The sequence below is a fragment of the Suillus plorans genome, assembly GCF_016647745.1.
Source record: "Suillus plorans strain S12 chromosome Unknown HD556scaffold_92, whole genome shotgun sequence".
NCBI classification, from domain to species: Eukaryota; Fungi; Basidiomycota; class Agaricomycetes; order Boletales; family Suillaceae; genus Suillus; species Suillus plorans.
In genome coordinates, this window is record NW_024537476.1 from 4,115 (window position 1) to 26,808 (window position 22,694).

The following is a 22,694-nucleotide window of genomic DNA, read 5'->3' on the forward strand; positions in this document are numbered from 1 at the left end:
ATCATCAAACTTTTGAGCATTGTCCTCTGGCCATTGCTCAGTGGATCCTCTCGTGAGTTTTGTCTCCAATGGAGGTCTTTGTAAGGAAGTTGTGTCCCATCGAAAGGATGATTAGCAGGGAGGATCACAGCATTCGAGAGGCCATCACCCTCCTCCTCCAAAGCAGGTGTGAGTACGCCAGAAAAAGTCGACGCTGTGGTTACGTCAAACACGGAGGGATCATAATCAAAATCTAAGGGCAGGTGGAGGGACGTGTCATGGAACGATGGTCCAGGGAGCGACTGCCGAGTAACTTGATCAAAGTGCTGCCAAGATAACTCCTCCGAAAGCTGACAGGAGGAGGGAATCCATATGGGAACATTGCCGGGGAGAACTGGAAGTCGTGTAACTCGTGAAGCTATGTATGACGCGCACTGAGTCCGACGATGTGGGGGGATTCGAAGGGAAACTCACCATCCACATGGCACAAGTTTCATTTGTGTGCTGGGCCCCCACAATAAGGTGTCCTAGTATTCTCGAGAATTGAGGCGCCACCATGCTAATGTGTTCGTCTAATGAGAAGTGAACTCGACTGCATAAAAGATCTCTTACCTCAATAACCTCATAGATTGTGTATCTACTAATGTCATCTATGATGCCCAACAATCCCACTTGTTGTAGAGCTCATCAGCAAGACCACGACATTCTTCAGGCCACTGTGAACAAGTACAATTATATGAAAAATTTGACTTGGAGAATTACAGACAGACTCACATAGAGGTGGCGAAAGATGATAAGCATGAGTGACATAGCCAAGGAAAGAGAATTGACCTGAAAGGCCTTGAAAGGGCTGAAAACACGGGTCAATTAGAGTGACGACTGATGGCTGATAGTGAACCTCATCAATCTGCAGTAAGAAATCATGAGTGATGTGAATAAAGTCAGCCACTGATGCACTCACCCGAAGCGGAACAAGTCGCATAACTTTGTTCCTTGCTTGAACAAAAACATAGTTTTGAAGCGTTGTTAACATGGACAGTTGGTAAGCGCAGTTGACAGTTGCATCATCCCGGTAAGTTTGGAGTGATGAAGAATCAGACAACACTAAAAAGACCTTAAAAATTGTTCAAACATGCGCTTGTCTGCCCACATTACATTCGACCGCTAGGCAATGATGCCGTAACATATCAGCCATCGACATGCGTGCCAGGGGTTTAGTCATGGGTAGGCCAAAGCCAGTGATGGCCAGTCACGGCAAACCATGTATTGGAAATATGCCGGGAAGAAGCCAGGGGGCTTGCTAGGCGGCACAGCAGTGCCAGGCAGAAGTGAACATGAGTAGCCCAGCCCAGCCAGGAATCGGCACATGTGATGAAAAAGCGGGGGCGAATAAGGGCGATGCAGTAGCGAACAATTGATTATATTTATTAATTTTCATAATCGAATGTGTGACCGGCCAGAAACATCTCGTCTAGTGCCTGCATGAGTGATTCAGTGCTGGCATTGACTGCCTGATCGAAAAAGCCATGCTCCTCCACGCCCACGTAATCTTCATCGTCGTCTTCGTCTTCGTCCTGTTCATCGTCACCCGGGAATTTGGCAGTGTGTGCGCTCCATGAGGCCTCCACTTTCTGAAGGTTCATGTTCTGTCTGTACTGTTGTCTCCACGACTCCTGCTTCATGAGAATAAACATGACCTACCCCAAGGCCATAATGAAAGCGCATGAGTGTATCGCGATCAACGAAGCTAGTGTAGTCCTATTATTAATGCTCATCCGCATCAAGTTATTTCAGGTCGCTCACCTATTAACATAGTATTCATGCCAATCGTGCTTGTCACCCGCAAGAGGAGAAATCCTGGATTCACCTGGATTGCGCTGGCCTTGAGAAAAGGCCAGGATGATATGACACGCCCTAAGAACCATCCCTGGGTCAACAAAACCGAACGCGTTCTGGTGTGCCAGCGGCCGGAAGCGAACTCGGCCCAAAGTATGTGAGTCCCACGCGTGAATTTGCACTGATTCATACCATCGAACAAGAAGAAATTCGAATCGGTGACTTTCGTACACATTGGCGACGCGCACGATGTTGACGTGGTGGATCCCAATGACTTTGGCATAGAGGTAGTGCCCATCATCACTGCGATTTGCGAGTAGCATAATGTTGCAATGCTGAGTCCTTGGGTTTACGACGTCTTGAGCTCTTCGAAACGTCATAGGTGGTATAGTTGAATCGCGCGAGGTTGTGGTGATATATCCGATTCCGCTTGAAGAGGATGGTATTGTGCTGGTCGGTAAGAGCTGATCTCTCTAGAGGCGATTGGGTAGTTTCCGGCTCGAGGTGATCGAGAATATGGGTTTTCAATCCAGGCAGGAAATCCTAAGCGATGCTTCAAGATAAAGATCAACGCGTTACAGAAACTGCTTACCCTCATAGCAGGATCTCCTTTGTGGTCGCGAAGGTACTGACCAAAATCATCATACATTTTCTCGCTTTGGCCTATATGATGTTGGAGTTGGGGATCGTTGGCCATTTCAGGTACCCCTGCGTGAGAGGCTGGCTGTTGTCGTCGTTTGATGCGGCGCAAGCGCGTCTTGCGGCGTTCAATTTGAGTCAGTTGACGAACAAAGGTCCTTCGATCGGTGCGATGGTACCTGCCTTTCGGGGTACGATGCTCTAACTCCCCCTGAGAAGGTGAGTTAACATATACATAGGCAGCAGAATACAACTCACTGGTTCGGTACTGTACGAATCGGTTGTACCAAAATGACGGATGAAGGACACATAATCTCCAAGTACATGAAATTTGTAAGTCTGAATATTGAAAGACTTCTTTCGCCTTGGTTGCTTGGGTGCGGGTAAATACTGAAGCTGCTCTATCGCTTTGCCTTTGCCTTTGCCTTTTCCATTATCTTCATTAGCTCGTCCAAGGTCATTTCCATTGCGTTTAGCAGCATCCTTGGCCTGGCGACGAGATCGCGCACCGACTTCGCGATCGAGCTCCTGGGTCTGGTATGAAGCGCATACCTTTTCCTTGAAGCGACGAAACTGTTCGCCAAGATGAGTCGTTTGTTGGTCGAGAATCTTTAGAGTGATGTCAGAATGCATACGGAGCTTCGCAAGCCCGTGCCAGTGTGACATGGTGAAAAGGAGATTCATAAGAACTTTGTTGTGAGGGACGGGTAAAAGACCATCGAAGACAGGGATAGAACACTGACAAAATTAGTTCGCGGCTATGTATGAGAATCTTGCGAGTACATACTTGTAGAAGATCTTCGAAATTTCGCGCAGCCATGTTCGACATCTCGGAAACATTCGAAGAGAACCGTCTAATCGTGGCCGGTCCAAACGAAGGGACCTTCCTATACCTGTCAAAGGTAAGTTTAGCCTGCAAAGCCGTTGTAAATGAATATCTGGCAGACCTCTCGTCGAGTTTATTGATCAGGTCCTTATCCAAGGCAGTAAGAATTCTTAGTAGATGGACTAGAAAGCATGCGCCATACTCCGAGTTCAACCTCGTGCAAAAGATCAACAACAAGTGCAACAAAGATGTTGAATCCGAAAGGTGCGAGAGTATCTAGAAATGCATTCTAATCAAGGTTAGCAAAGGTGAGAAAGAGACTGGTGGGCATCCTCACGGAGGTTGGCACCCACGAATCAGGTTTGAGGATGGTCTCAACTGCTGTGCTATCGACACCATAATGCTTCTCATAGATGAGACTGCGTGCGGTGGCAACCAACGGACTCCTTGAGGTATCAGAACGCGCAAGAGTCGCGCGTTGTTGCCTATCACGAGCCATACCCAGATGATGAAGCCTTGTTCTCGGTATGAGACATCGCGAGCAGGGACATCCTCCGAGCTGCCGGATAGTGGCAACGAGGACCCTGGTAGAGGTGAGGTGAGGTGAGGTGAGGTTGTATTTTCATTGACGAACATTCATAACTCACTTTTCGGGATAATCTGCGGAATAGGTAAATATGCGCGGGTAAAACCTACGTTTGATGCCGTCGCAGCAGAGAATGACGATTCCATGCTCATAAGCCTCTAAAAATTCGCGATCCAGCAAAATCCTCCACTGGGCTTGGAACAATTCGCGGTGACAATGTGTCGTGCACTCGCGGCCAACACCCTTGCCCTCAGTGTGAGTACCCGCGAAGTCTTTGAATGCGTCCGGGAGCTGCATCATGCATGTCAATGCAGAAGAGTAAGTTAATTAAAAAATTATCATACCTTTTGAAAGTAGGCTACGTGATTACCGAGATGGTGAGACGGTTTACAACGGCGGTACTTGGATTCGTTCCCGAAGTACATATATACCGGCCATAACTTTGCATTGCCGAATGTCGTCAGCTGTGTGGCATCGGACCAGATCATAAGCGCGGTAACCACGCGAGGTAAATCACATCCTGGCTCTCCAGGAGATTCCTGAAGTGTGCTGTGAGCTTCCATGAAAGCTGGTGAAGTGTACAGTTCGCCTTGGATGTTGACTTCTTGCGGTAGATGGGGGGGCTTCCATCGCAACTGATAAGGTTCATAATGGAAATGTTCGACATCCTCAGCATTTGCGAGCTTTTCGCGAATAACCGATATGAGAGACCGATGGTAAAGGTCTGCTGCAATGTAAGGTCGAACGCCTGGCTGAGCTGTGGTTCGAGAGAAAGGGACTTCGATTGTCACTTCCGTTTTGCGCCAACCTGCATCTTCATCCAACCATTCATCATCCTCTTCATCGACACTCGCACCTAATTTGGAGTTGATCTTGTCCCAATGCGTATGTCACACATCATTGGGATCAAAATCCGAGCATCCGATGATATCGAGCAAGCCTTTGAAGCTCTGGTGCGACTTCTGTGCCGTGCCATTCCAGTACCAATGCCCAAGCTCGAAGGATGTTTGATTGGGGTATGGGTGAAACGAGTTGTGAGGCTCAGCAGGGCCATCCTGACCTGCTGGAGTAGGAATAGGAATAGAACTAATATCGTGAAGTGTTGCGGCCTCTTCTGGGTCATGAGACGGGGGGGTTGAAGAGAAAAACTGGCGCACTAGTCCGAATACATTCCTTGCCGTGCGGAAAGGAGCGGGTCGCAACGACATACAAGCCGTGGTTAGTACACTAGTGGAATTTGCGACGGGGATAGATTCCGTTTGTTGAACGATATGACTTGGAACACTGGGGGGAGGCTGCGGGAGTACATCGTCGTACTGCCTATAACGTGATGGCATGCGAACATCAACATGTCGACTTCTGCGTTGCGCCAGTGATAAACCGTCTTCCTCCGTGGATGTTGTGCCGATGTTGGTGTTGGATGCTGCGATGGGTATGTTGTCCTGGATCGAAGAACCTGCAGAAGGCACCTCCCCTGGGGGGTGCACTGCGGCCAAAGGCAAAGACGGGTGAAGACTTGAAGACCCCACACTGTATGTCTCGTTGACATGGTTGGAAGACGACGACGGGGCTTGTGGACAGCAGGGATGTGTAATCAAAGAGGGCATGCTGATACACACATGCTGTCTGTTCCCATTGGTATCCAGTCGGGCCCGTTTTACAGAGCCTAGGAGATCTTTTGCTTTAGACAAAGCACTGATCAATCGTTTCTTGCCTTTCAGACAGGAACGTTGATGCTTTGTGAATGCACTCTCCTGAGTAAACTCACGTGTGCAAGTGCATTTGAAAAGCCTTTGCGACGAAGCTATATCCATGAAGAGCGAACGGATAAACAATTGAGCACAACAGCAAAAAATTTCAACAGTATAATATAACGTGACAAACCTGAACGTTAAGATGGCCAGCGCTGTTACCCGAGTTGCATATTCCCACAGGCCAAGATCCTGGCAGTGCAGGAGGGGCTGGCACACTTGACGGGAGAAAAAAAAGTCGGACCAGCCATGACATGGTTAATTACAGGATCTATAAAGAGCGATGAGGCCTTGTTGTATCCATCTGCACAATGGAAACCCCATCCTCACCTTCTTCCATAATCACTGCCCCACCTGACTGTCATGAAACCGCCGTGAGGCTCGCCAAACTCATGGTAGAAGCCATGACTTGCCGCTTTGCCCTCCTGCATTACGATAGTGCGTCAAAATCAATGATAGAATGGTACTGGTAAGATTATTTGAACCTTGTATAACTTCTGAGTGTTGACTCGAATATGGAGGCCTGACGATGACGAGGGAAAGAAGATTATTCCATCACACTTTGAGAAGTACCGCGAAGAACACAATTTTCGATACCCGTGCTGCTTATGTGCCGACGGGTGTGGAAAAGAGGCCTACACCGAGGCGGCAGTGTATCCTTGGAAAGATAAGACTACTCGAGAGACTTATTGGAGGGTAAGATGCGCATCTGATGAGTGTGGATATCAAGGTCAGCTTCCTTCATTCTCGAGGATATCCCAAATTAACCATGACCTACCAGTGAGAATAGACGCATACTACCGGCTATCGTCTTTAGCCACCTTCCAGTACCGTCGTCGAGGTATCAACTACATTCCTGTGGTGCAATAATTTTATTGATAAATCAGCAGGAGAACATGAAAAACCATGCTCTATTCAATTCGAGTGGACATACCAGGAACAAACGGAATTGTTCAAAAAGCTTGAGTCGTCCATTGGTGATGGAATTACAGCGAAAGAGTTCCAGGTTTTATTTAGACGCTGCAAGCTTTGCTCGCGAGTAGGAGCGAGGTCGATTATGAAGCACCATATCCAGACCTGTTCAAGAGGGGTCCAAAAGCAACGACCTAGGAATAATCCGCCATTGCTGAAGCTACGTCTGCGATAGGCTGTCATACTAGAGTCTTACTGATCCTTATCGATCAAACTTTACACTTACATAATGGTGCAAATTTGCGCTCCCGACATCAACCCCACTCGCATCAATACTATGAGAATGTGCTTAATGAATACGTCGACACAAAACCAATGGAAAACTTCAAGTTGGTGAGGGTGTTTAGTAACTGGTAAGGTGAACCGAGCACGCTTACTTACATAATTCTAAGGCTGATCATCACATTGAGTTCGGGTGTCCGGGCCATATGTATCAACTTCTTGTCCTTTATCACCAGTCTCCACGCCGATGTGACAGTCCCCAACGACATTCAAATGTTATATCAATGATGTGGATATGAAACCTAGGTCCGTATTCGATTTGTTGTGTCCATCATCGTGACATTGTTGGGAAAGTGACTCAAAGATTGGACTGCAGTGAGATAATCTGGGTGTACGCTAAGCACTGTTGACTTTTGAGAAGTTTGAAGTCGCCAGCATCTGACCAGTATAATATTCTTTTTCAGGTAAATGAACATGGCTCTCATCCCGCCATCATCGCCTGGCTGCCTGCCACCGCACCCTATGCAAAGATTTTTGTAAAATGTAATGGCATGCCGAGCTCGTCACCACGTATGCCCTCTTTACGTCTGAATTTTCTATGCGGAAGTCTAACCTCACTGCCCCGCCAGGGCAGTACCCAGATACAGATTGACGTCTAAGAGTCTCACACAGGCGCATTCATAGTGGAAGGTTTGTTTCATCTCGAGTCTCTAGCTATTTCAGTGCTCATGACTCTCCTAAAAGTTGATCCATCACTAGCACTGATGGCCAGCCAGAATTCGAATTGTTTGATAGCCAGTAACGTTGATTTGATGGCCAGCTGTCATACCATTCAATCGCCGCCCAAATCAGATTCCGATTCAAAATATTGGTTAACAAACGAGCTCCATGATAGCATGTGTCGCGCGTGTACATATTTCCTTACCACAACAGTCATGATACCAGCTCCATCCTATCTTCCACCATTCAACTCCTCAGCCATTCGTAATGGCATGTGCGAGCTTTCGGACATATTGGCAGGTCCCAAATGGTTGGATTTCTACATCAGACTCATACCAACGAAGACGGCAAGTCTACAATTTCTAAAGTATCAGTTCACCTAAATGTTTTTACGTAGCTTCGGACTGAATTGTATATTCTGTACTTCTTGCTCAAAGGCCGAGTCTATCACGGCGATATCTGGCAGATAATCGGAGGGCGTATATTGGAAGCACAGACAGAAGAATCGTTGCGAACGGTTAAGGATAACAAAGGGCGCGTAGCCGTAGAGCGAGCTTTCATGGAACAGAAGAGGGATCGATGTCAGCTGGAGATGTCTTTGTGCAGCCAGGCTATCGATCACGTACAGCAACAATGGATAATGCATGAGATTCTCCCAACTACGCAAACCAATGGTCTGACACCTCACTACTTAGCAATGCGTGCTATTACAACTCGCTCACTCGTACATAACGACAGCCCTGGCTTAACAACCTCAATATGTATCGCTGAACCTACTGTAGCCCGTTCAGTATCTACAGAGGCCTGTTCAACATCCATAGGAGCCTATTCGGCAGCTGTACAACACAAGTGCGAAACTTGGTTAAGAGAGCAAGACCCCGACTTCACGCCAGTTAGACAACTTTTTTCGGACAAATATGGCTACTCAAATTGTATCACACATCTAGAGCAACGAATGCCAGTCATCGTGCACATCAGTACTGTCAATTTTTCTACTTGGCTAGTCTGACATTATCACTGAAGTCCATCGACTCCTCGTTCCACCTGTCGAGCACATGGGTCCCACCTGGCGTTCAAGAGGCCTTTGATAAGGCATGCCATTTGGAACTTCGCTCTCAGACAGGACTCGTGGCAACCTACCTTGATATGGAAGGTTACCATTCTCATCAGCGCAACCCCGAGTTAGAGTTATATCACTTGCATGTGAAGATGTGTCGTGCCAAAGCTGAGGTAGAAGTTTATGAACTGGCGATTGGAAATGCGCCTGCATCTGACTACTCTGACAGCGACGGTGGGCACGAATTACTTACGTCCTCTTCAAAATGCTGATACCATTGCAGCTTCGTCATCACTTGGCAGCCGCCCTTAGAGGAGACGAGGCGCCTGGCTACGCGTGGTTGAATGAATTCGCATCAGTCGTTTTCACATGGACATCTTACAAGCTATCAGACACGTATCTTTATGCTCATGTGTACATAACCTTTGTGATACCATGTACTAGTTTCCTTACCTTAACGTACTGGCTGCCATGATTTCGTGTTTAGATGTACAATATTGAGTATCTTCTCCTGCACGGCGCTTTGCTAATTAAATCAATGAAAACATCCCCAATGGACCTTATCACAGCGGAGTCCGAGTCAGATGCTGACTGCTGTAGTCCAGGATTGCTTGTGTTTGCCAAGGCATTGTCTTACACATATCAAAATCACGAGGAATGGCTGACTGGTGTCAGTGCTCCATCAATTTTGCAATATATGATTGTTGTCTGGTTGTTGATGACCATAGTCTGGTTTGGGCAGCAGGTGTACCACAGATATTGAGAACTGTTAGTGATTTACAAAAGATTACCTAGGACACACCACACTTATGAATTCAGGCCAGTATTGCATGTAGTTTGTAACTCTTGATTGCCAGCTGACTGGCATTGCAAGTAGCAATCATGAAGTTCAGCTCAGGCGATGGATGACCACAGGTTTGGAGAGATGCAGAACCTTTTCAATATTTTATCTATTGTATATCATAGTTGTTGGGACATATAATCCTTCATCAAGTTTGGCTTGTTCTTGCAACTTCTTGTCCTTTGATGCCATCGTGTCATGATTATATATTGCTTTGCCTTTGGATATAATCCAGTAGACATGTGATCTGATGTTGCTATTTGTATCTACAAAAACCTTTTTCCCGCCGGTTTCCTGATGTTGTTGGTTCCAAGCGGCGACACGAATGTCGCGGTCTTGCTGCCAACCTATGGTCAGTTCATTGGCTGCTTCCACGTGGGTTGTCTGCGAGTTTCCGATGATGCGGTTTCTCAGTCCTTCGAAAGTCGGGGATGCGAAGTCCGGTTCGACGTCAAGGGTGGGGTTGGAGGCGATGCGTGCCATTATAAGGTGAGTGGAAAGGATGGAATTTCAAAGATTGGAAAAATTAGAGGTATTGTGAAAGTAAGGGAATATTAAGGTGTGTGTAGGAAAAGAAATAGCTCGACGAGGGCTTCGTCGAGGATTCTACTAGAGGAGGAGCGGAAACAAGAGACGCCGGCGTTTTCCGCTCGCCCAAAGACAAAACTCTAACTCTTCGCTCGTGCCTCGCTACGTAATAGAGTGAGAATACATGTAGCGGCTGGCTTGCAATTCGCCGGAGTTAAGAGCGTTGTTGGGACGTTATGGAAGGTCAATGATGATACTGTGCAGCGCTTAGTCGAGGCATTCTACAAAAACATTTGCGGAGATGGCACAATGAATTCCAAACGAGCTGCCCGAGCGTTGCACCAAGCGGTCCGTTCGTTGGCTGAAGACAAGGTCAACCCCATACCCTTGGACCAACGCATAGTGTTCATGCATATTGGCGTGTAAGACAATCTAACAACTTCGCGTGTAGCATCCTACACGCAACCTGTTGCCAAGGACTTTGATGTTCCAGACTTTTAAGACTGTGCCTCCATGACACCCAATTTCGAGTTCGATTTGTATTTTCCAGTTTGTTGCCTCGGAGTCAGAGGTATTCGCTCCCAAGGTGCATTGATGATTTGTGAATAAGAATGAAGTTGCATAAAACTGATCTGGTATAACATCTCATGCAGTAAGACACAATTTGCGATGAACGTCATAGTCGAGCGTAGGAGTTGCGATAATGAGTGTCCTGGAGTATCGTGCAGCGATATCGTTGTACCAGAGTAATTGAAATATCACAGCCGTGAGCGTGCAAGTAACCAGCACCGTATAGTCATATGGCTGGGTTACATCGCATTCTAGGAAAAATTACACCCCCCGACATAGTCAGGGGACGAGGATACCTCGAACAGAGGTAATTCAATGGCGTCATCTTAATGACCAAACTGATGGGCACATGAACACCAACAAGGAGATGGCGGAGTATCTTTTGCAGATCTGCTCAGCTCTCGACTACATGAGCCTCCGCCGTATGCTGTACCATTGTGACAGCTGGTATTCTCATGCGTGAGGATACGTCAACGACGGTCAAGCATATGATGGAATAAGTTATAACTTACCAAATGTACCTGACCACCGGAGCATGTTACTTCGCCTTCATGCCTTATGTATACCCTTAGTAATAGCGCCTGCTGAATTACCGTGACGGAGATGCCTTCCACCCGTGCAGAGCATGGTGATTCATTGTAAAGCCGAACTTCCGATGCCCATCTCTGTGATATATTTGTCCCTGCCGCGTCTTTTCATCTCTTCCACAACTTCTCCGACCTTCTGGAACTCAGTCCAACCCTGATGATGCTCATCGTTGGCCAGATCTATGGGTTCCACAAACCGCACCCTTAGCGCCAGCCACTGCATAGATTTGACGTTGGCAACGAATTCTTGTATATTTTCCTGTGTGCCCTGTGCATAAATGACGCCCGGGTAGCCAACTTTGGCGAAGCCAGATATCGAAAGTTCAGAGGACCATCGCTGTAATGACCGCCGTTTTGTTGGGGACACGAGGTGATGAGACGTCAGGAGTGCGTGGTAGTCTGCTGTCTCTGGGAGACGGTTGGTGCACTGTTGTTCTATGATATCCATAGTTCCTGCTGTATCAACACTATATCCGTCTTCATGTAGTTTCGGCAGCAAGTGCATGCATAGCAATTGGTAGATCGGAAAACTCCATATAATTTAGGACTCCTCACTTTAAGACGCCGTGATGTACTCACTCATCTCCTTGCACCTCGGCTGATTTCTCCTGAACAAAGGCCCGCCAGCGGTAATGCTCATCTCTGGATATGCCCTCCCCGTTGACCGAGATGAAGGGAACCTGTGCGGTGTCGACATCCGAATCCTCCGGATATCGCTCTGGAAATTGTACCTCGAAGAAGATCCGTGCGTCCGTAGTCTTCACTTGGAACTTGACTTGTGGAACTGGGTTGGGCAGAGATGAGAGAGTTGTAGCAGTACTAGTGTTGAAGGAGTGGAGTAGCGAGGACCATATTCTAGAATCTTCAGGAGGGAGGGCGAAGGAGAATGATTCACCTGGAAGGAGGGAGTGTTGGATAAGCTGGAGTTCTTGGAGCTGACTGTCGAGGCACATGAATGGCTTGCGGGACAGTTAGAGACTTGGAGCCGGCACCGCTTGTCTACTCGATTTACGGGACTCAAGACGCCAAGAGCGCTTGGTGAGTGCTAGTACTTTTGGTCCGTGTCAAAACTATGAACTATGAGTAATCATTTTCATAATATCGGTGCAATAATTACCGGCACATGAAAAATTCCGACTTATTATGATCCGTCACTCCACGTAATGGTCTTGTACTACTGTGACTCGTTCGACGCATGGTCAATACTATGACTAGTCGCAGACGCCGTGCTGACAACGTTAACATAGCCTAGGCCAACGGTATATTTGCTAGTGGATCATGACATCTCCAGTTAGAATCCTTCTTTCAACTTCCTCATCTCTCGCGAGCCTCACAAGCTAGTCTATACAAAATCACCACCTAGTAATTTTCAACCTCGCCTGGAACAACTCGGTAGATCACAAACTCACGCTTCCTAAGTATGTATACTCCGCATTTTTGTATATATCCTTCAACTTATACACGTCATTCATTGTCGAGGTCCTTTTACATTCACATCAGTCCCGTTGAATGAGCACCACGGACGCTCCGACATGTCTGGCATTTTCGCCCGATGGCCAGAAAATCGCGAGCGGTACTGCTTGTTCGGGGGTGACCATTACCGACATATCGTCGAAGAGCAAGTACCAGCTAGAAATGCTTGCAGATGCCCATACGCATATAACTGCTGTGGCATGGTCTCCTGACGGACAAAAAATTATGAGCGCATCACCAGATCATACAATACGTTGCTGGTATGCTACTTCAACACACCTTGTAGGACCACCATTTGGAGGGCACGATGACTTGATCCTTGCTGTGGGGTTTCTTCCTGACTCATCTCACGCAGTAAGCTTGTCAAGGGATGGAGAGTTGCTTGTATGGGACACAGGGAGCGGGGCAATCACTCAACGAGTAACTGTGTCAAATGCTGCTCAAACTATTTTCGTGGCGGCTCTATCTGTCGATAGTACTCTCCTTGTCACTAGTGATACAAAGGGAGGTGTTGCGTGGGAGATACCAAAGTGTGCCCGAATAGCGGAGATCGCACTTCCAGATATACCATTACTTCAAGCCGCTATTATACCGAATAATCGTCCTCGAGTAGTACTTGCATTTGGCGACAAGTCTTTCTGGACATGGGATGTGAATACAGGGAAGCATGACGATGCGCGCTTCGAAGGCCTTGATGGAGATGATATCCCCTTTGCCATGGCAGCTTCTCCAAATGGCAAGCTTTTGGCGCTGGAAATTGATGGCGACGTCGATCACCCCACACATTTCTATGACATAGAGGGTCACGAATTCACTACCTCCGATATGAAATGTACCCATCCATTTGCATTCTCGCCGGACGGCAAATTTTTTGCAGCTTCGAGCGTGCCCTCGGATTCGAAAGACGGCTCTTCTGATCTAATCATACATTCAGTGGAAGAGGCAAGCAAACTTAATGCACCACGCATTCAATCCTGACTACTAACGAAGTGAACTAGATTGTTGGTGGCAGCCCCCTTGATGTGAGATTTAGGTTTATGGTAGAACACTAAACTCACGGTATGCAACAGTTCCCTGCAACAATCAGCGCAAAGGCCAAAGGAAAACAACGTTCGTTGGGACACAACCCGGCGTTCTTCGATCAACCGCCACATCCTTCTGGCAATACAAAGGGTCGTCATGTAAGATGTCCCAGACACGAATTCAAGTACATGCTGAAATTAATTTGTTAGATTCGATTTGGAATTGGACCCTCATCCAGCTCTGCTCACCAGCAGGCCTCCCTGAGGACCACCGGTCGGGAGCGGCGTATCCTACCATTTCCAAAGATATGGAAACGGATTCGTCATCCTCGATCTTCGAAGTCCAATGTAGGGGAAGCTCACCAGATGTCTCCAAGATCTGCCAGCCGGGAACGGCGTATCCCACCTCTTGGCAGCGTTTGGACGCGCATTCGTCACCCTCAATCCCACAGGGAAACGTCGACTCCAGATGTTGTCGAGGTAGCGACTGCACAAGCTAAAAGAGTACGTTCATCGTATTTGTTCTCAATAACGCATCTCAGGAAATTTCCAGAGGATTGTAGTTTCACGTCCACGTAAGACGACAACTCAGTCTTCTAGTAGTGCCAAGGCGATTCCCCGTTCGCAGTCTGCGTCGACTGCGGCAGGCTCTGCTCGGGCGTCTGGTGACGTCAGGCATAATTACCAAGCAACCGCAGCGTCACCTTTGCCCCGCGAAGTTACATCTCAGAATGAATCGGCACAGTCGTCTAGGCAAGCTGGTCTACCAGGACATACACAAGACCACGTCGATAGAGGGGACCGGGAGAGCGTTGATTCAGGTATTATGTATACCGAGCGTGATACCGAGAGCGTCGAAGCGCATGGATGCTGGAATGTTTTCTGGAATTGGTTGTGTTACAAAGGTGAGTTTCTTCACATCTGGAGTGGACATGGTCAATTCATGCATTGCATCAGCGTTCTGATAGTGCTCATCTCTTGCTTGACTATGTTCTATGTAGTATGATATGCTCTATGTAAATATGCAAACCTGTTCTCATGTGGCTAGTGCTATGCAGGTCGTAACTAACCTAACTAAAGCCGGCCGATAATTGTAGCGATCAACGAGCTACGATAGAAAGCTGGGAACAAAACGAGCAATGCTCTTGTTAGTGAGGCTCGGAATATGCTAATGTTGGCCTGCTGCTTCTCGCATGTGTTACTAAATCATCAGTATCCGTAGTCAGACCATTAGAAAAAAAACAGTCGGTCCTTCTTGATATTGCATGGACCAGGCAAATCACCCTCGTGTCTCATGACCTTTCAAGCATCCACTCAAACGTCGAATTTCTCTTCGCGACAGCTTGAAAGAAGACTTTGCTATCTTACTGAGGCGACATTGACGAGGCAGAAAAGTAGACTGGGGTGAAACTCACATGAAACTGCTAATCCGGAGTCTGGAGAGCACGTATCGAAAACTAATTCCTCAGAGATGTGGTTGTGCCCTTTAAAAATCATGCTGATGTTGAGAGGCGCTTCCGTGTTCCTATGTCACCACCGTTAGTGCCGACATAATTACTTACTCCCTATAATGTGACACAATCACTGGTACCTGCCAACAGTCGTCTGCATTTGACAACATCGAGGCTGCGCGGTCCGTATCAGAAGAGATCAATTCGGAGGTCACAAGCTTCCATATTCACTTGTATACGTCTCTGATGCACAAACGTGCCAATTGGCAGACTGAGGAGTCAAACTTTTATGGCGAGCAAACAAAATTCAGCACTATCATACTGGGTACAAGAAGACAGCGGGTACTTCTTATTCGTCACAGTGCTACTTGCTACTGGTTGGAGGATCGGACTCGACATTCGATGTCACCTTTCGGGTTATTCAAGAATGCGGGATGTTGTACCAGATGCTGGTATTGGGTATCGTAGTAGGATCGTGGACGTCGTATCTTCAGAGAGGTCAACAAATGTTCCAACTTGGGGCGCGGAGCTTATATCTGGGTCAGCTGATCACTGAATTAGGATATGGGATACTTCCACGTGGAGGCAAATCATCGGTCTGGATGAGTACACTGCCGGTGTTAGTGCCATTGCAATTCATGATCGCATCTTGGCAAGTGCATCGCGCGACAAGACAGCGCGACTGTGGAACCTCGATGACGGCCAGCCAATCAGTTCACCCCTCAAACATGCAGATAGTGTCCTGCGTGTCGTTTTCGGCAGAGTAACCACCGGCTGCCACGACCACAATGCGTACGCATGGACAATCGTTAGAGACACTCCAAGCAGCCCGCAGGTTCGGCCTCCTACTGAAAGATTCGGATGAGTTTTGGGGGCTCTTCTCATTGCGTCTGTGTTCGGGGCACTGAGGGCACCTCCTGCAGGACAGTAACAAGCCATTGCCCGGTCTATAAAAAAACCATTTGATTTCTATTTCATTACCATTGGAGTGGGGTACCCCTCCAGCGGGGGGTGGCACAGGCGGGTATTTACCACCATTTGCGTAGCTTAGTCAGTAGGGGTGGAGCCTTCGGGCGTTGTCGTAGGTAACAGGTTGAAACCATACCAGCTTCTGTCTGTCAGAGGTAGGCACATTGCCAGCCGCACCAGTCCACCGTTGTAGATTGATTTGACTCAATATCAGATGCAGCAAGTCAAGGACGAACTATCCATATGGCTGGGGAACTGGGAGGGGCGAGGGTGGGTGCACACCCTGGAGGGGCGAGAGTGGCTGCAAACCCCGAGGGGGCGAGAGTGGCTGCGGACCTGGGATGGGAACGACTGGCTAAAGACCCGGATGGGGCGAGATATGTTGCAGAGTCAGATCAGGAGAGAGTGGCTGCGAACCCAAGGCGGGCAAGACTGGCTGTGCACCCAAGACGGGCTCGATTGGCTGCAGACCCAAGGCAGGCAAGACTGGCTGTGCACCCAAGACGGACGAGATTGGCTGCAGACCCAAGGTGGGCTCGATTGGCTGCAGACCCAAGGCGGGCAAGACTGGCTGTCAATGTACACCCAGGATGAGCGAGATACGCCATTTATACCGCAGCCACCGAGTCGAGGGTCGCTGGATAACCAGGGCAGGCAGGTGTGGCCGCATACCCAGGGCGAGGGTTATATGCCGCGCATGGGAGATATACCGGAGCCACAAAGTAGAGAGTGGTCGGATACGCAGGGAGATTGGATGCAGCCTGGGAGCTGGCGAGACTGGCTTCGCAGTGGAGAGTGGTTGCAGACCCCGGCTGGGCAACTTTGGATACAGATCCAGGGGGGAAACTGGTTACAGATTCAGAGTGGACAAGAGTGGCTGCGGACCCAGTGCGGGAGAGACTGGCTGCAGACCCAGAGTGGAGAAGACTGGCTGCAGTCACAGGACGGGAGACTCTGGCGGCAGACCCAAGGCGGCAGAGATGTGCTACAGACCCAAGACCGCCTAGACTCCACCCTGGATACTCCCAGCGGTCGAGAATATCTCAAGCACCAGAGACCGGGCGGGTGGCTTTATTCCCAAGGCGGCGAATGGCTGCAGACCCAGGGTGGGCGAGATTGGCTACAGACGCTTGATGGTCAAGCATATCAGTCGACTTGTGTAGACCGTCTCAGCTTTTTCGCCCCTCCGACTTTTCGACTCGAAATTTTCGCCTCATGTGACTCCATTTTGCCCCAAACGGGCCAAACCCTACCTTTTGTAATCGATGATGACGTCACTGTTCGAGCCATCTTTTTATTTTATATTTTCAAATCCTTGATTAATTAATCGCCTTGAAGTGCTCTACCTTGTCTGGTGGATATTGAATTCCCCCTTCCCGTACGACATGCAAGATACTGAGCACAGGATTTCGGCCCTTGATACAGATCACAATGTTCATTGCGTGTGTACACGAACATGCAGGATAACATGAGACAGTATTGACCTTACGACAGGCCTCTGAATGTGACATCAATATGCCTATGTGTACGCCATAGGGAGATACCCTGAAGCCTATCCTCGCATAATTCGCTCATGACTCGTTCTGCTAGCACTGCACATCGAGTCCTGCGTGATCGAGTATCTACTGGTCTGTTATATGACTGCGTAGTGACGGTTATTGAGTGCTTCGAAAATAGCAGGGCAAAAACTAACATTAATGACGCGCGCGCAAACGGTCATGTTGACAGATAAGCTTTATACGTAGCGTGTCAAGGTGAAGCATCCTCGTCACGGTATTTCACGAGATGGCGATCGTGAAAAAACAGGAGCCGAGCTCTGAAGCAACGACAACAAGTCACACTCACTACTCAGGAGGTCTAGGCAGGCACTTGAAAGAGGAATGACCGATATCGACAGGTGTTAGCTGCGAGGCTATAGCTAGTCGATTCACATGAACGCAGAAATGTGGAGCGCGGAAGTCCGGAGGGTAGGCAGACGCATTTCGGTGGCCTGACGAAGCTAAATACAGAGACATCTGCCAGGTGTGAGTGGTAAAGGGGACATTCGATGGACAGACAAACTGAGACAGGGCTTTATTATCTACCACTGGCATGCGTCCGACTATTAATGGGGTAGGCCAAGACGCGCCGGAACCGAGCATGCTATGATGAAGGCTTGACATCCTTGACTTGAAGTGGTTATGGTGTGTGCATGCTGCGCAAACGCTTTTATGGGTACAGGGTACATGCAGACTAGTATCTCGAAGCTGAGAATCAGATCTGAACGTTGACGGCATTGAAGTCAAGTTGAAGTCGCAGCGTTGACAAATGCTTACTAATAAGCAACATTAACCCGCAGATGAACGTTAACCATGACTGTGTCGTTAGTAGTGAAGTTTGAACCGGTCACTGGATCTATGACAAGACTCAAATAATGTAAGTAGTACCCGCTCTGAACATTATTCTGAACCTGGACCGAACAAGCTAGAAGGCTAGCTTGCATTAATGACTTCATTGTCTATACCGTACTTACCTCTGAGTCGTGGCCCCGTGCTACTAGCATGCACTATCATTCAAATCATACCCTACGCATTTCGATCAATCTCCGTCATTTCTGTGACAGGGTTGTCAAAGGTTTGTCCAGATCTCTTTCCCTGCGCCTTTGTACTCCCTTCGGCACTCCATCATGACTGATTATGGTTAGCGGTTCAAGAATCAAGTAAACGCACTGGCCATGCTTCAAAGCTTGTGCTCAAGAGTATTTAGCTCGTAACAGAATCCTCCCCCTTCTCCCATACTTCTTTGCATCTCCACTTCGCTCATACTAATTCACCACTCGTGCTCAGTGAAGACCATTATCATAGGTCAGATCCTCCGAAAACCTGCAAAGCAACCGCTCGGTATGTCGTCTCATGGGCTCACTAATTGTGGATGAGTGCTCATGAATTCCATTGCTGCCTCTGATACTTTCTTCCTCCAGAGCTTACTTACCCCTTAGTCGAGTCCGGCAGGCCATGCGGAAATGTGCGAAGCGCATCACCAAGAAAATCTCTGTGAGTAGACTACTGAATTATTTGTGTCCTTGTTTTGAATATGACTGACATTGTTCAGAAACTCTTCAAGCGGTCTCGCAACCACATTCCTGAGATCCAGAATGTCGACCTTCAAGACGTTTCATCGAATCAGAACATCGAGGTAGGTCCTCGAAATCGTAGTCCCAGTTCAACTTTTTTTATCAGAGGGGCTCAGGACATGTCACATCCGCACCCTTTGACCGACGACAAGCTTCTCACAGCTGAAACCACCAGCGACTGCGTTAACCAAGGCACATCTGGAGAACCTGCTTCGAAGGTACCTGCATCAAATTATATGGTTGTCGTCTCTAAATTCTGTTGGTCGCACAGGTTCTCGACACCCTCTCTGGCGTGGAGGAAACCCCTAGTTCCAGATCGGTCCATGCTGAACTTCAGGGTGCTCACGAGGCCTCAGAACGCGTGAAAACACTTGGGGGACACGCGCTATCTGTGACATGCGCTGCCAAAAATGCCCCAGCAAGTCTCACTGCCGCAGATGATTTCAACACCACATACCTCCAACCCCTGAAAATTTTCGACTCTGTCATCGAGAAGATCGCAGATGTAGGGGCCACTCTCTGTCTTTGGTAGCGAACTAATCGAGTTATAGGCGCATCCATATGCAAAGATGGCGTTGGGCGTACTTTCTGCTGCAGCTAAAGTGCGTTCTATGTTGCCCGGAGATCTGCCTCCTCTCAGAAGATATTGCTACATGCAGATTATTCTTGCTCAAGCGGAGCGCGACGAATCAGTACATCGCCTTCTCCAGAAATTAGATGAAGTCTATGGCTTCATTGCCCAAGACGATAATCTTTCCAAGGTTAAATCGATGCATGATGTCATCGGAAAGATTGCTCAGCAGACTCTCGAGTGTGCCCGTTTCATCAGGGAATACTCGGAGACGAAGAGCTTCTGTGAGTCGCGACTATCGCATTCGCACATGACTCTCATACTTACTATGATAATAGGGAAGAGAGTCGGTAAAAATATCGTTGCAGAAACGGATGATATGATCACACTGTACAACAACGCCCTGGATGGGCTTATGCAGCAATTTCGGGATCAAGCTCATCGGGACGTAGCTATCTTTGTCCACTCTGCGGGTGAGGATTCCCACGTGCTTCTCATTCTAAACGTACTCAAACCCTCAAAGGTGAAACACTCGATCTTAGCGGCATGCTTTATGCAGGGGGCGCCGGATTAGATGTTGCGAAGCAATGTCTGTCAGGCACTCGCACGGACATTCTCTCTCAAATCACCGAGTGGATCAACGACAGCGGAGATTCTGTTCCGCGTGTAATGTGGCTATCCGGCCCTGCTGGCAAGGGTAAATCAGCCATCGCCCACACGATCGCCAACTGGTTCATGGAAACGGGAGGCCTCGGCTCATGTTTTTGTTTCGATCGACAAAGAGAAGCAGACCGTCGCCATGAAAAGATTTTCTCCACCGTCGCGCGCGACCTTGCTGACCGTGATCCTGGGATGAAACGAGCATTAGCGGATGCAGTCAAGGATGCAAACTCGCTCAAGAACACGACAGACATTATCCAGCAGTGGCGCGAGCTTCTGATGAAACCGCTAAAGAAGTTCTCTGCATCAAGCGTAGGGCCCGTCTTGATCGTGATCGAAGCGCTGGATGAGAGTGGTGGAGTAGAGACGCGACGTAACCTCCTCCGTATACTCGCCGGAAGACTTCAGGACAAAGGACTCCCCCAAATCACCGAACTCCCTTCCAACTTCCGGATTCTCGTCACCTCTCGCCCACTTCATGATATCGAAAAGGAGTTTGAAGGTGCTGATCATATTCTACGGTTGTCCATGGACGATATTCCATCAGAAGTCGTGGAGCGTGACATTCACGCCTTCGTATCTGAGGAGCTTAAAGAGCTATCAGAATTTCAGGACAGTCATCTTGCGACGCTCGCTGCAAAAGCCGATGGACTCTTCGAGTGGGCGCGTCTTGCGTGCGGATACATCAAGGAACCCGAACTCGGCTCATCCTCAATGGACTGCTTCAATGTTGTCGTGAACCACAATCCTGGGGAGCGGGAAAACTTGTTGTATGATGTGTACCGACTCATGTTAACAGAAATCATGCCAAAGGATAGGAATTCAACGACCTACAAGCAAGCAATAGCAAGATTTCGTTCCGTGATGGGACAAATATTTGGCACAGCCGAACCCCTCCCGTTAGTTTCATTAAATGCTATGCGGACCCATTTTTCAGAGGACCACGACCACTACAAAGTAGATCTAGTGATCAAACGTATGGGAGCCCTCCTCAGCGGCACCACAGACTCATATTCCCCCATCCGACCCCTTCATGCGACATTTCAAGAATTCTTAACGGATGAATCATCCAGCGGAGACTTCTTCGTCGAAGTCACGAAGATGCAACAACGCGACCTTGCATTTGCGTCACTGCGAGTGATGGAACATGGCCTTCGCTTCAATATCTGTGATTTAAGGTCGTCGTACCTCCCTAATTCCCAAGACACAGGGCTACCTCAACGAGTCAAGACATGCATTCCCACACACCTCTCCTATTCCTGTCGATTATGGACTATGCATGTATCAGCATCGAACTTCGACTCGGAGCTCGCCAACGCAATAAAATCATTCTTCAATGACGAGCGACTGCTCTTCTGGGTTGAGGCACTCGGCCTTCTCAATGCATTCAGGGGCGCAATAACCGTGCTTCCACTCGTTGCCAAGTGGCTGAAGGTGAGCACATGCCTACCAGGCAGCGTCGGATAAACGTCTTACAATCACCTGCAGGGCCATTCTGGATACGAAGATGTGCAGTCCACCACAATGGATGTTCAAAGATTCATTCAAGTCTTTGGGACCGTGATTTTGCACAGCACACCGCACCTGTATTTATCCGCGCTGCCATTCTCACCCATCAACTCCACCATCGCTACCAATTTCACCGCGATCTTTCCCAACAACCTTCGCGTGGCATCAGGACGTCATTTGAACTGGATGGCTGCTCAGATCGTGATCAACGCGCATGCTCCTGTCAGTTCAGTCGTGTTCTCACCGGATGGTACTCGCATCGCGTCTGGTTCTTTTGATAACACTGTGCGGCTATGGGATTCAGCGACAGGACAGCCATTGGGTGATCCCTTGCAGGGGCACACTCGACCCGTTTGCTCAGTCTCGTTCTCACCGGATGGTACTCGCATCGCGTCTGGTTCCTTTGATAACACTGTGCGGCTGTGGGATGCAACGACGGGTCAGCCATTGGGTGATCCCTTGCACGGGCACACTCTACCCGTTTGCTCAGTCTCGTTCTCACCGGATGGTACCCGCATCGCGTCTGGTTCGCAGGATAAGACTGTGCGGCTATGGGATTCAGCGACGGGACAGCCATTGGGTGAGCCCTTGCAGGGGCACACTCTACCCGTTTTCTCAGTCTCGTTCTCACCGGATGGTACTCGCATCGCGTCTGGCTCGGAGGATAAGACTGTGCGGCTGTGGGATGCAGCGACGGGACAGCCATTGGGTGAGCCCTTGCAGGGGCACACTCTACCCGTTTTCTCAGTCTCGTTCTCACCGGATGGTACTCGCATCGCGTCTGGTTCGCAGGATAAGACTGTGCGGCTGTGG

At 48.6% G+C, this 22,694-nt stretch overlaps 8 protein-coding genes across 8 annotated transcripts; 7 read left to right on the forward strand and 1 right to left on the reverse strand.

The window, feature by feature from the left end:
* Nucleotides 1-5,928: 5,928 nt before the first annotated feature.
* Nucleotides 5,929-6,487, forward strand: HD556DRAFT_1313448 (uncharacterized protein; the record flags this gene model as incomplete). The annotated part of the gene is made up of 4 exons (XM_041300795.1): nucleotides 5,929-6,055; nucleotides 6,077-6,086; nucleotides 6,139-6,347; nucleotides 6,399-6,487. 4 exons carry the CDS (start codon nucleotides 5,929-5,931, stop codon nucleotides 6,485-6,487), a joined length of 435 nt encoding a protein of 144 aa, XP_041153866.1.
* A 1,636-nt stretch (nucleotides 6,488-8,123) lies between these two features.
* On the forward strand, nucleotides 8,124-8,900 carry HD556DRAFT_1449675 (uncharacterized protein; the record flags this gene model as incomplete). The annotated part of the gene is made up of 3 exons (XM_041307630.1): nucleotides 8,124-8,498; nucleotides 8,555-8,822; nucleotides 8,872-8,900. 3 exons carry the CDS (start codon nucleotides 8,124-8,126, stop codon nucleotides 8,898-8,900), a joined length of 672 nt encoding a protein of 223 aa, XP_041153867.1.
* Nucleotides 8,901-9,559: 659 nt separating this feature from the next.
* HD556DRAFT_1539567 (uncharacterized protein) lies at nucleotides 9,560-10,383 on the forward strand (the record flags this gene model as incomplete). Its single annotated transcript, XM_041309718.1, has 4 exons — nucleotides 9,560-9,804; nucleotides 9,844-9,918; nucleotides 9,960-9,988; nucleotides 10,131-10,383. Exons 1-4 carry the CDS (start codon nucleotides 9,727-9,729, stop codon nucleotides 10,381-10,383), a joined length of 435 nt encoding a protein of 144 aa, XP_041153868.1. The 5' UTR covers nucleotides 9,560-9,726.
* Nucleotides 10,384-10,864: 481 nt separating this feature from the next.
* Nucleotides 10,865-12,341, reverse strand: HD556DRAFT_1049417 (uncharacterized protein). The gene is made up of 4 exons (XM_041295994.1): nucleotides 12,232-12,341; nucleotides 11,694-12,184; nucleotides 11,040-11,644; nucleotides 10,865-10,971 (listed from the first exon to the last, which is right to left on the reverse strand). The coding sequence occupies exons 2-3, from the start codon at nucleotides 12,065-12,067 to the stop codon at nucleotides 11,161-11,163; spliced, it is 858 nt and encodes a 285-aa protein (XP_041153869.1). The 5' UTR covers nucleotides 12,068-12,184; nucleotides 12,232-12,341; the 3' UTR covers nucleotides 10,865-10,971; nucleotides 11,040-11,160.
* A 246-nt stretch (nucleotides 12,342-12,587) lies between these two features.
* On the forward strand, nucleotides 12,588-13,716 carry HD556DRAFT_1049430 (WD40-repeat-containing domain protein). The gene has a single exon (XM_041295995.1). It carries the CDS (start codon nucleotides 12,624-12,626, stop codon nucleotides 13,563-13,565), a length of 942 nt encoding a protein of 313 aa, XP_041153870.1. The 5' UTR covers nucleotides 12,588-12,623; the 3' UTR covers nucleotides 13,566-13,716.
* Nucleotides 13,539-14,656, forward strand: HD556DRAFT_1049491 (uncharacterized protein). The gene is made up of 4 exons (XM_041295996.1): nucleotides 13,539-13,768; nucleotides 13,820-14,113; nucleotides 14,163-14,514; nucleotides 14,567-14,656. The coding sequence occupies exons 1-4, from the start codon at nucleotides 13,649-13,651 to the stop codon at nucleotides 14,572-14,574; spliced, it is 774 nt and encodes a 257-aa protein (XP_041153871.1). The 5' UTR covers nucleotides 13,539-13,648; the 3' UTR covers nucleotides 14,575-14,656.
* Nucleotides 14,657-16,006: 1,350 nt separating this feature from the next.
* HD556DRAFT_1049684 (uncharacterized protein) lies at nucleotides 16,007-17,453 on the forward strand. Its single transcript, XM_041295997.1, has 3 exons — nucleotides 16,007-16,184; nucleotides 16,244-16,451; nucleotides 16,587-17,453. The coding sequence occupies exons 2-3, from the start codon at nucleotides 16,244-16,246 to the stop codon at nucleotides 17,354-17,356; spliced, it is 978 nt and encodes a 325-aa protein (XP_041153872.1). The 5' UTR covers nucleotides 16,007-16,184; the 3' UTR covers nucleotides 17,357-17,453.
* A 1,116-nt stretch (nucleotides 17,454-18,569) lies between these two features.
* HD556DRAFT_1313453 (uncharacterized protein) lies at nucleotides 18,570-19,307 on the forward strand (the record flags this gene model as incomplete). The annotated part of the gene is made up of 5 exons (XM_041300796.1): nucleotides 18,570-18,642; nucleotides 18,878-18,908; nucleotides 18,989-19,061; nucleotides 19,120-19,203; nucleotides 19,248-19,307. The coding sequence occupies 5 exons, from the start codon at nucleotides 18,570-18,572 to the stop codon at nucleotides 19,305-19,307; spliced, it is 321 nt and encodes a 106-aa protein (XP_041153873.1).
* Nucleotides 19,308-22,694: the final 3,387 nt, after the last annotated feature.